The 12217-nt window shown below is 31.2% G+C and overlaps 2 protein-coding genes across 10 annotated transcripts in view; one reads left to right on the forward strand and one right to left on the reverse strand.

The window, feature by feature from the left end:
• LOC115244868 overlaps positions 1-1656 on the reverse strand; it is a 10066-nt gene extending 8410 nt beyond the window's left edge. For 4 of the 8 annotated variants that reach the window (XR_003885445.1, XM_029822863.1, XM_029822862.1 and 1 more), the window contains exon 1: positions 56-1629. The gene's annotated coding sequence lies outside the window, so the exon portion shown is untranslated. Of the gene's footprint in view, positions 1-55 lie in introns of all 8 variants that reach the window. The other 4 variants (XM_029822866.1, XM_029822865.1, XM_029822864.1 and 1 more) reach the window with 4 other exon arrangements.
• Positions 1657-4895: 3239 nt separating this feature from the next.
• LOC115244887 (eukaryotic translation initiation factor 4E type 3-like) lies at positions 4896-8133 on the forward strand. Of its 2 annotated transcripts, XM_029822893.1 has the most exons (6): positions 4899-5153; positions 6086-6206; positions 6820-6927; positions 7214-7336; positions 7423-7522; positions 7593-8133. In XM_029822893.1, the coding sequence occupies exons 1-6, from the start codon at positions 4999-5001 to the stop codon at positions 7625-7627; spliced, it is 642 nt and encodes a 213-aa protein (XP_029678753.1). In that variant the 5' UTR covers positions 4899-4998; the 3' UTR covers positions 7628-8133. The 2 variants fall into 2 exon arrangements, with proteins under 2 accessions (XP_029678754.1, XP_029678753.1); XM_029822894.1 differs by lacking the exon at positions 6820-6927 and having other exon boundaries at positions 4896-5153.
• Positions 8134-12217: the final 4084 nt, after the last annotated feature.

The following is a 12217-nucleotide window of genomic DNA, read 5'->3' on the forward strand; positions in this document are numbered from 1 at the left end:
AAATGTTTAGCAAAATATATATAAATTATCAAAAATATACGTAACAAATACTTACTCTATTTTTTCGATAAAATTTAGTTTATTTTATTTATTTATATAATACTAAAATTAATCTTTACGAAAATTAGATGAGATTGAAAAGAATACGAATGTCTAAATGTTATTTACAATTTTGTCTTTTGTATCCTTCCGCGTTGTATTGAATGTATAACAATAGGTATGCTAATTAATGCAATAATGCACGTAACGAGGACTCGATCCTTTTAGTAGAATTTCAATTCGCCTTTTTTTTGTCTAGTAAAATTGACCTTCGCGGGAATCGAATGGAATTGGAAAGTGGAATACAAATGTATAGACGTTCAATTGCGAGACGACCGGAAAAAACGTAAAACGACACGCGAGAAATATACATAACAATGCGACAACATGCTGTACATAAATATCCTGGTGAAAACAATTGTTATACGAACATAGATATATATAGAGGAGAACTCTACGTGATAGAGAAATTTTTTTCAATACGCTGTGTCCCTAAAATATTCTGCTCTTTCGGAGAAATCTCAATTTGCATTTTTTAGGATGCAATATTGATAAATATGATAATCACTAAAAATTTATGTATCGAATACTCCTGATGTTTTTGGTCAACTGCTGATTAAATTATTTATCAAAATTAACGAGCATGAAAATAAAGATAGAGTCTGAGCAAAATCCATAAGACAAGAAAATAATAAATCGATCAAAGATTCATTTATCAAATTCAGATATAGATAAAAATTATAAACTATTTATATAAACAGAAAATGAAACACTTACTCTCGTAATACTTATATAATAGTTTTTAATTACAATAAAATACAGTATGTTTTGAATTGTTCTGTATTTCTCATTATCGCTTCTACGCGTTATACACTTCGCGCTCATTGTCAGACAAATCTAATATATATGTATGAACTTTTGACCTTTATTTAAGATAGATTGAGTCTCTAAGTTTTTTTTTAAGCAAAATTGCTAACTAATTCTGCCGAAAAGTGATTAAGATGACAGTTTCCACTGTATTTTTGAAATTTTTTTTATTATTCGATTTGACAGATAATTATTAGATTGTCAATCATTGTTTATCTAGGTAGATATTGTCAAATCTCTTATACGCGATGGTCGATTTGGCAAGTATATCAGTTCGTTAAAGAATTAAATGGCAAAGCGACAAAATGCTCATGTAATACGCGAGGAACTCGTAGTCTTAGCGTGACACGAAACCGCACACGACATATGCACGCTTACTATGATTCGAAGCTGCAGTGCGAATGCATCGCGACTTCGACACCGAGAGATAAATTTAGCACGAGCGTTTTCGCGAGCGCGTCGAATGAATCGTGTCACGGTTCGCGAAGCGACGACAGTTGAAACGGTGTCTGTTCGCAATGACACTCTCGGACATTTCGGAATAAAATATACAAATGAGGAGACAACACAAACCGAGAGATCGCCGCTCACCGTCGTATCCCGACTACGAATATCATCGAGTACCGTCGATCCCGAGCTCGAAGATACTATTTGAGACATATGCGTGGGTATACACGCATACACAAGGTGTCCCGGAATGAACGGGTTTAAATCTGAATGCTCGCCTGAAAGCTGATCACACGACAGACGTCGTGTCAAGTCGGGCTTTCCTATATATTTGACGTTTAGTCACACGCATACAAGTTGGATTTTCCTACATGTCACAGAATGAATTGTTAAATTAAAGTTTGATCTTATTATGCCTGTAAATTTTTATTTTATAAAAACATATGTTAATAATAATGCGATTGAGGAAGAGAGAAAATATAGTTGCAAAATACAAATAAACTCTAAAATTATATTCTCTTTCTGCACGTTTTTATAATATAATTTTATTGTTTACTTTATAAATATTACAAATTTCAGATAGGTAAGAACGAAGAAAAAGGAACGTACAATATCTTGATGATCGATAGAAGTCAATCTAGCATTCGCGTCAGGCAGTACTAATAACAAATTCTTCGAAGACTTTAAAATCAAATTTTCTCCGGAGAAAATATTAATCCATTAATGTCCGAAGTTTTTAAACAAAGATGAGCATGTCATGAATACTTCAACAGGCTTTTGTGTTAAAACTTGTTCTCTTACTTGAATATTTTTATTACCTTTTGCTCCAATCAAACTTTGACATGTGCATCTTTTTAGTTTTATTAAATTGTAAATTTCTTTAATAAAAATTAAATTTTTGGCTTTAAAAAATTTATACATCTTTAATTTTAAAAAATTCGAGTGTTAAATATTTTTATAGTTAAATTTAAAATTTAGAAAGTTTTATTAAAATAAAATTTATTAGTGTGTCAACTGAAGAAAATATAATTTCTTTATTTATTTTTACTAAAGCTTGAAGAAAATTTTGTTTTGCAAAAAATTTATTATTTCCAATCTTGAATTATTCAGGAATTAGAGATATATAATTGCTAATTAATTAATCAATAAGGAACAATAATTGGTGAGTTAACATTCTTTACAAAAGAAATTCGAGATAATCTTTTTTAAAGAAAATACCAAGGCACTGATTGCTTTTTGGATTTGAGCTAAAAATAAAGAATTTTTCGCATTCATCGTATAATTCAATCTGTTTGAGGACATTCTGTATGGATGTATATGACATATATATAAACGTGTCTCTCACATTACTACAGCTATTATAAAAATCATATAGTACATTTACTCCCAAGCACGTTAAACACATACATATATACTGACTTATTTCTGTTATTAACGACTATTATTGTATTACTGATATCGGCATGTAGTCTTTGTTAAAAGGACTTGCTCACATAGGACGAGGACTCTTTTACGTAAGAACGCACATCGCGTGTGCTCTCGCAATTACACGCATAATCGCGCGTGTAATGCACCGTGATGACGAATAATAACTCGAGGGATATATGAATATCAGCCAGGTAGTACTTTTTTTAATTTGTATCATGAAATGTGTACTTCCTGACACACAGTTTATTAACGTAAATGACGTATACATATATGAACGACTAGCAATAACTGTTTTACTTATTTTTATTTATTAATACAACAAGTTTCTCCACCAAAACTTATTCATTATACAAGGGAAAGTCATTAAGCAGTGTCACAGATGGTTATTGAAAAAAATTTTGCTACATGGATTAGCTGTTATCAAATTGAATTATGTCAACCATTGTCACGATCAAAAATTATTTTATTCCATTTACTATTATCCCACATTTATTTGTGGCTTGACTAATGTGGATTTGAGCTAAAAATAAAGAATTTTTCGCATTCATCGTATAATTCAATCTGTTTGAGGACATTCTGTATGGATGTATATGACATATATATAAACGTGTCTCTCACATTACTACAGCTATTATAAAAATCATATAGTACATTTACTCCCAAGCACGTTAAACACATACATATATACTGACTTATTTCTGTTATTAACGACTATTATTGTATTACTGATATCGGCATGTAGTCTTTGTTAAAAGGACTTGCTCACATAGGACGAGGACTCTTTTACGTAAGAACGCACATCGCGTGTGCTCTCGCAATTACACGCATAATCGCGCGTGTAATGCACCGTGATGACGAATAATAACTCGAGGGATATATGAATATCAGCCAGGTAGTACTTTTTTTAATTTGTATCATGAAATGTGTACTTCCTGACACACAGTTTATTAACGTAAATGACGTATACATATATGAACGACTAGCAATAACTGTTTTACTTATTTTTATTTATTAATACAACAAGTTTCTCCACCAAAACTTATTCATTATACAAGGGAAAGTCATTAAGCAGTGTCACAGATGGTTATTGAAAAAAATTTTGCTACATGGATTAGCTGTTATCAAATTGAATTATGTCAACCATTGTCACGATCAAAAATTATTTTATTCCATTTACTATTATCCCACATTTATTTGTGGCTTGACTAATGACTTCACAGAATTTTTTTCAGTAAACATTTGTAATATACTTAATGACTTTCCCTTGTATTTTATATTAGAATAGATGCTGAAATTTGATTTGGGCGGGCAGAAGAAATTATTACCGACATGACCAAAGTAAATTTCTGTTTTATCGAATGTCCGTAATATTGATTTCTATATTATCAAGTGAGATAATATTAGATCCTTGACATTATCGATCGTTTTCAATCGTTCGATATAAATATGAATTTTACAATTTAAAATTATCGATATATCCTGACATTTTGGAAGTATGTATATATTATTTACACACATTACAATATATTATATATTTTTGTAAACTGCATTTTTCTGTAAAAGCGATCGATATGTCAATCACTTTTCGATTATTCTCAGATTCTTTTTCATTTTAGTCTCTTGATAAAAATTTACTTATAAAATCGATAAATTTAGAAAATTTAAAACGCTCCTTTTCTTAAAAGTGTGTAGATTTTTCTTAAAAAACTCAACATATATTTCTCATATATGTCAAAACAAAATTATTTAAAGTAATCATATATTTTAATTCACAAAATCTTTAATTGATGTTTATTAGTCAGTAAAAATTCTATTGAAACATTTGTGTGTAGTTCCATATAACAAAAGAATATCCATTCTATATTTATTTAACGAAAATAAAAAAGGCGCAATATATTTTTTTTAAAACGTATATTTTGAACCGTCACGAGATGCTCGATGAACGTCTGAGATAAAAATCTCATCATAAAAGTGCAGAATACGCGAGTATATATCAAATGTTTCAGTTATAAATATTTTAAGAACACCCTGTATGTGTGTTCTGGCTATCTGCACGTTTGTCAGTCGCTCTTTACTTCTTTTTCACCCGACGAACGTCATCAGTTCTCGCGCGGATCAACGACAATCGGCGACGAAGCGTCGACGGTGACAGCCGACAGTGGCGGCGACGATCACATGATTTTGACGTTATAGCGCGGCTGCATCGTCGTTTCAAACATGGCCGCGGCGGAATGCGAGACGAAGGAGAGCACCTCTCTTTCGGCGGACCTGTTGAAGACACCGGTCTTATCCGACGAGACCGTCAGCACGATCGAGAGGCAGGAGGGCTCCGGCATTCCGTTGCAGACTTCATGGACCTTCTGGCTCGACAAGTAAGAGAGAACATAATTATTTTTCTCGTATAACCCTCATCTCGCTGCGCAATGCTTCGTCGATGCATGCATAAATATATACATCTCGATTTTTATCTCTCTGTTGTCAAACGTCACGTCGCAAATATTCCGCGTGATAAGATTCTGTCAAATAATTATTTCGATATCGATAAGATCGCCGTCTTTGATCTCGCTTTTATAAATGCAATAAATTTTGCGTATTATGCGTATTGTATGTAAATGCGCGATAATTAGTTACATTTTTACAAACACGTCACGCTTTTGTCTTCATAATCGTCTCATTAAATCGCCTAAAAAAAAAATTTCTTTACATATTCATATATATATATATATATCTTAATAATGAATAATCATACATATAAGTATTGCTATTATTCTACAACACAGGCAACTAAATTATTAACGTATTCAATTATATAAAGGATCATCTGCGATATTCCAAAGATAAGATTAATTAATGAAAAGATAATACAGTAATATTGTGTGAAATAAAATATTCTTTCTTTTCTTTTTGATTCTTGTTTGCGAAAATTAGAGAAATTATTATTTTCGTAAAAGCAATACTGGAGTAATACTAGATTAAGATAAACTTTACATTTGACATTTTTTTCTTGACTTAATATTCTCTATCTTTAACTTAACAATTATTTTAAAATTTTAAGTTTGTTAAAAAAATATATTAGCATAGTTTATTTAATTTGATATTTTTGCTTTAATGGAGGTTTTTTCTATCTGTCATTAAATTATTGAATTATTCGAGATTCGTGTATTAAAGCATTACCAGATCCAAATTACTTGTTACCATAAACATATGTTACTAATTTTAAAGAATAACATATGTTATTTTCAAGATGATTGCAACTGTTTGTATAATACTATATACTTACCCTAAATAATTATTAAATTAACAGAGCTATCCCTGGTACAACCGCTGAAGAATACAAAGCCAACCTGCAGAAAATCTATACTGTAAATACTGTGCAAAATTTCTGGGCAGTCTTCAATAACATACCAAATGCTGGGGATATGCAGGTATGATAATTAAAAATTTATGCATGGAAAAAGTAAGTTCATTAGCGTAGCATATTTTATATTAATTATAATTACTTTTTATTATTATTATATAAGAAATAGAAAGAGATTTGTTATACGATGCGAAACAAGAATAATAAATTAATTTGCTGAATACGCTAATTATTTTTCCATAACAGATTAATTCTTATGCCTTTATTAAAATAATAAGTTGGCTTTATTGCAATAGCAAAGTACTTACATGCTAGGAGTAAACTATTTTATTTTAGCAACAAATTGTATATTTTTGCAAACAGATTTATTCTGCAAGATTTTATTAACAAAACAGAGTTTGATTTAATATCAAATGATATGTATATGATAACAAAGTTTGATCGCTCTTATGCAGTAACAGACAGTTTTGCTATGACAGCAAAATTCCTCCTCTCTCTTTTTCTTTTATTCGCTGAAGTAGGAAAAATTATTATGACTAATAATTTGTAATTGGCATTCATTATAATATTGTTTTATTTATGCTATGTTATTTAACATTTAATTATATGTATTGTTTATTTATTATTTGCAATTGTTATTTATATTTTACAATAAGTTATTTAATTGTTTTTGTTGTCAGGTTAGATACAGTTACCACTTAATGAGAGATGAGAGATATCCTTTATGGGAAGATAAACTGAATCAAAAGGGTGGGACCTGGAGAATAAAGTGCCATAAATGCGATACAGTAAATATCTTATATTTATGCTGACATTGATTATTTGATTCGTTTTGACGATTTCTGTCCAAACATTCATATATATATTTTTAAATGGGGAATTCTTGATTTATATATTAAAGCTATATTATTTATACAATTTTTTTTACGTTTTATTTCGTACTTATCTGAAAAAGTTTTATATGAATAATTAATAATAGATATTAATATTTATCTCTTGTTCAGATAATCAACATTTTATTTTTGTAAAACTTTAGCATAACATCTAACATTTAAAATGTCATGTATTTCTCAGGAACGTATCTGGAAAGAAGTGGTGCTTGCGGCTATTGGAGAACAATTTACCACACATGTAGCACAGGATGATGAAGTCTGTGGGGTGACTGTATCCATTCGCGATAGGGAAGATCTTATTCAAGTATGTATATTGTAGATCAATAGTAATAGATGCCAGTTTTCAAGAATATGTAATCAAGTGGAATCAAAGTTATATTATCATTTCAGATTTGGAACATTAACGCTGCTTTGCAATCAAAAGCTACAGTCCTAAAGAAAGTTCATTCCCTATTGCCTGATATCAATTTTCTGGGAGAATTTTATAAGGGTAAGTTTTATTATTTTCTTTTTTTCCTTTCTTGTTAGGAAGATGCAAAACGATATTGTTTATTTTCTAGAGCATCAAACCAATCATGCTTATGGGAGACGTTAAATATACGATGATACTATGATGAAAAAAAATTATGAATCGTTAAACATATTTTAAAAGATTTTGACAATAACGAGAGAACGTGTTTATGTGTGATGTATAAATAATATTTGTATTATTGTGTTAATACGACAAAAGTTTCCTCTAAAAAAAAAGATAATCGGAATATAATGTGTGAACATGTTAAAGAACATGCTATCATTATATATTTTAAAAGTTTGTTACTTGTGAATTGTTTAATACGCGTTATTCAATGCGTTATTTACACTGAACTCGATATATTTTAGAAGCGAATAGCTGTTATAACCGTTTTACAAACGCAAAATATATTTTTATATTTACAACGTGCGTGTTTATTTCTCATGGCAATATGCTTTTGAGCGGGCGTGTCTATATTTTGAAATAATCTTGACATTCACAAGATTCCGCATCTTCATAATTATATATACTGTTTACCACAACGAAACGTGGATTGATTCATTGTCGATTAAATCCATTAGAATGTCTTGGGTACTGATTTTCGCTATGCATAGTTTACTAGGCAATAAACTACGCACACCTACATAAGAAGAAAGCGATTTAGAGAAAGAAGGAGGACGTCTGGCGTCTGCCGCATGTTGTGTTTATTTATTGCAATTTATTCCATCCACCTTCGAAAATTTATCAACGTCTCATCAAAGGTAGTATTTAAAATCCTCGAGAAAATAATGCGAAATCGTGTAGCAAGAAAAAAAAAACCGATTCTTTGCGTCTGTTATCGTGCATAGAAAATAACTATTGACCCTGAATTTTATTAAAACCCGGAAAGTATTTGAAAAAGCATTGTATCAATTTCTTATTCTTCTACGCACGATCTTATCTCTGCGGAGCTCGACTTGTACATAAATGCAAATAATGTACATCCTCGCGTTATTTAGTAATTCCGTAATTCGAGAGACGATGATAGTGAATATAAATTGTAAATTCTCTCTTTTCTTCTAGAAAAAAAAAAAAAACACTTGCTTATTTAAATTTCTTAATTTTTTTTCGCTTATCTAATTTTTTTATGTCAAAAGTGACAATGTAAATTCCAAGATGAGATGAAGAATGAGATTTTGTTCGATAACACAACGAGAATTCTTTACTTTTTTTGTAAAGAAGATAGAGAAATTTTTGGGCTGGATTTCGATTGTTGCGAATTAAATTTGCATGACAAGAGTCCGAGATTCCTTCGACAGTCGATAAGCCAATTAATACGATCAAAAAATTTGAACATTGTCCGGCTACTTGGCGCCGAGTTAACATTTTATTGTTTCTCAATATTATTCACGACGTCAGCAGGATTCCTCGAGAATATAAAACACAAGTTTATTCAAACAGTCGATGTCTAGTAGACTAATTTTAAATCACGTTTAAATTATGTACTTGATTTGCATTTTTCGATGTTTAAATCGAGTATCGATCACGTATCGCGACAAAACGTCATCATTAGGGTGCGATCTTTCACACTATTTAAACGAATTATCCTTATGATAATTAAAGTACACGCGTTACGCATCATTTTTTTAAAGATGAGAAGTCTTGGATACAAGAAAACGAGTATCAGTTAAAATTAAAAAATTCTATTTAAAATTAAAACTCAGTTAAATTAAATAATTAATCAAAATTGGATTTTTGACTTGTCAGAACAGAAACAATGTTTTCAGGTTTTTTCTCTTCTTTTTAGCTATTGAAGAAGCTATTGAAGAAGATATTGAATTAGTTCTTCAAATTTGCGTCCAGCTAAATTATAAATTTGGATTATGTATCACTGTGTACATATGTACAAACGGAACTATTCCGAGATGAAGGAAAAAAAAATATTTATCGATCGCGATTAGCTGTGAGTCTTTTTTCGATCTCGTGATATATGCATCTACGCGAATAAATCATGGCGCAGCGGCCTTGCATACGGCCTTGCCGTTATGGGAGACACGTGTACACGGCTACACGAACGTGAATATGAACATTAGCGATGTCGCCTTCCAAGAGAGATGACACCGATACGGAGTATTATTACTCCGATGCGTAAAAGTTTCTCTCGCATCTGAGTCACCGTCGACAATTATTTACCTTTAACTAGCAACTATAGTCATTTTTATGAGAGTCGTGACACTCATAATCGATTTGTCGGTAATTCACTTCCCTCGTCTCTTACGAACGAGCTCTATCGTTTCGAGAATCTTTCACATAAATTTAAGCCTACCTATAATTAAATCGCATAATTTAATCGTAATCAAATGTTTTTATAATTACACTGTACTTTTAAGAAATAATGAAATGGTAAATAACGGATAAATCCATCTTTTCTTCATGGCTTGTTCTCTCGGAGAAAAATCTAACGTATGCGATCTCGCGAAAAAAGGCAGAAAAAATACAGATTGTAAGAAATTTTTCTGTTTATTCGGGCGATCTATTGTTTTGTCGATTTATTTTCTCGTATCGAAGGGAGATACTAGAAGCGAGAGTATAATAGGAATAAATTTTCTCCGGATTGTTTTCTTCGCTTAGGTATCAGACCAATCTAGCACGCGCCGCTCATTATAATTCAACTAACCGTCTGACCGGTACCGGTCCAGGATCCTCTCTCAGCAAAACATCGGAGGATACGGGATTTCCTGATTGCGGAATGGCGCCGCGCCGCGGATAGGACGTCGTGTGAGCTATATATGTATATACAATATATATATACTCACACATACATGTGTGTGTACTGTTACATACTTTCATGTTCAAAGAATTTATATCGGAATTTTTCACGCGATTAAATACGCGCGCGATATCGTTTAAAAAGTCAAAGGCCTCGCGAGGCATATTTTAAGAAATCCTCACTAAAACGATAAAAAAAGGGCCTTTCCTCGCTTAGAGTTATTTATCGCATTTTTGTTTACTCACCTTGTGCATGTATTGTTACAATGCTTATTTTTTTAAAGAATCATGAAAATTCATCTTCGTCTTCACATCAGGCCGTTTCCATAAGTTGAAAATGAGAATTTAAATATAAAATGTATAGAAATATAAAGTAAAAAATAGATTCAATTAAGATTCAATAGACTTTTGTATAAAGTATAATTAGTGGCAGAAAATAAGTTAAACTTCACATAATTTAATAACATTTATAGGGGTATTTCTCTATCTTAAACACAAATTTGATTAGTTTTAGTTGCATTTTCTACATATTTTTTTTATTCACTCTTCTCTCCTTCAAATATAACCTGTAAAGCTTGAATCTATATCTATTTACAATTGGAACAGATATATATATATATATATTTAAAAAAAATACAGATACAAAACTAGCGTTAAAAATTTCCAATATTCTACACAAAATTAACAGCCGATAAATATACGTCGATACACAATCAATTTATACGTTAAAGGAATATCAATTTATAAAAGAATATATTTTGAATATTTGCTTTTATGTTTCTTCGCTTTCCTCATTGTGTCTGTGAATTTTTTTTTTGTAATGAAAAAATACCATTATCATACCTCATTATTCCATCGTCTTTTTTTACGCAATATTTTTCTAGATCACGCAATGATAATATGACATTATCATAACTGTTAGATTTTTTTTAAATAATATAAAAATTTAAAATATTATATATATATATATATATATATCCTATATTTTACTTGTAAATAAACACAATCTAAATTTTAGACGGAACAATTTAAATAAAATAGAATCTTAAAATTGAATAAAAATGCAGAATATTTCTAGACAGAGATAGAGAACGTTTCGATAATCAAAAAATTAATTTTACAGTAAAATCGCGCATAAAATCCTGCAAATATGGATTTACTGGGGAATTGGGCTTTTTATTAATCGTTGATAAATAGTTTATCCCCGTAGAGGAGCAATATTAATATCGGTAGCTTTGCCGGGACATAGCTTGCCTCCTGTGATTTATTCGACGATATTTAGGAACGGCCTTCAGAGGCCGAGCGATGTATTATCGCGAATAAAATAAATGCGTTCGCGACGGGATGCGCGAATTCTTACTTCATCTTAGCCTTGCTACTCTATAGGACGCACGCCTCTTGCCTCCTCTCAATAAATTATCTTTCCATTTCGACGTACCCATCTCGCGGGATTCCCTATCACGTTCTGCCAGCTATTAATCAGTCGTAACATTGTTCTCGTCGTCGGATTCTGCATTCCTACATAACGACGACGACGATGACGACGATAATATCGCCATGACCGCCTCATAAAATGACAACCATAATTTTATGGGATGTCTTCGCGCCGTATTATTTAACATTTGCAAATTGCAATTATAATCATTGACTGCTGACTATCCGGAACTCGCGTGCATTTTTTATTTTATTTTTTTACTAGCCGGTAAGGCTAGTAAAAAAATCCGATAATTATTTTCGCAAGACAACTGTATAGATAGTAGGTCCATTTCGATCGTCATCATCATCATCATCGTCGTTATGGTACGACGACCCAGAGGGAATTACGCGAGTGTCTGATCGATTCCCGCATTCCGAGGAAGTGAGGAACCATGATCGTCCAAACTGGAATTTTATCTCTGCCTTTTTTTTTTTCTTATTTACGATTTG

The sequence above is a fragment of the Formica exsecta genome, unplaced genomic scaffold (genome assembly GCF_003651465.1).
Source record: "Formica exsecta isolate Colony F162 unplaced genomic scaffold, ASM365146v1 scaffold878, whole genome shotgun sequence".
NCBI lineage: Eukaryota > Metazoa > Arthropoda > Insecta > Hymenoptera > Formicidae > Formica > Formica exsecta.

Coding starts and splice junctions, on each gene's coding strand:
- LOC115244887 (XM_029822893.1), top strand. CDS start 4,999: ATGGCCGCGGCGGAATGCGAGACGAAGGAGAGCACCTCTCTTTCGGCG. Junction 6,207..6,819: donor CAAATGCTGGGGATATGCAG/GTATGATAATTA, acceptor TTTTGTTGTCAG/GTTAGATACAGTTACCACTT. Junction 7,337..7,422: donor ATAGGGAAGATCTTATTCAA/GTATGTATATTG, acceptor TTATCATTTCAG/ATTTGGAACATTAACGCTGC.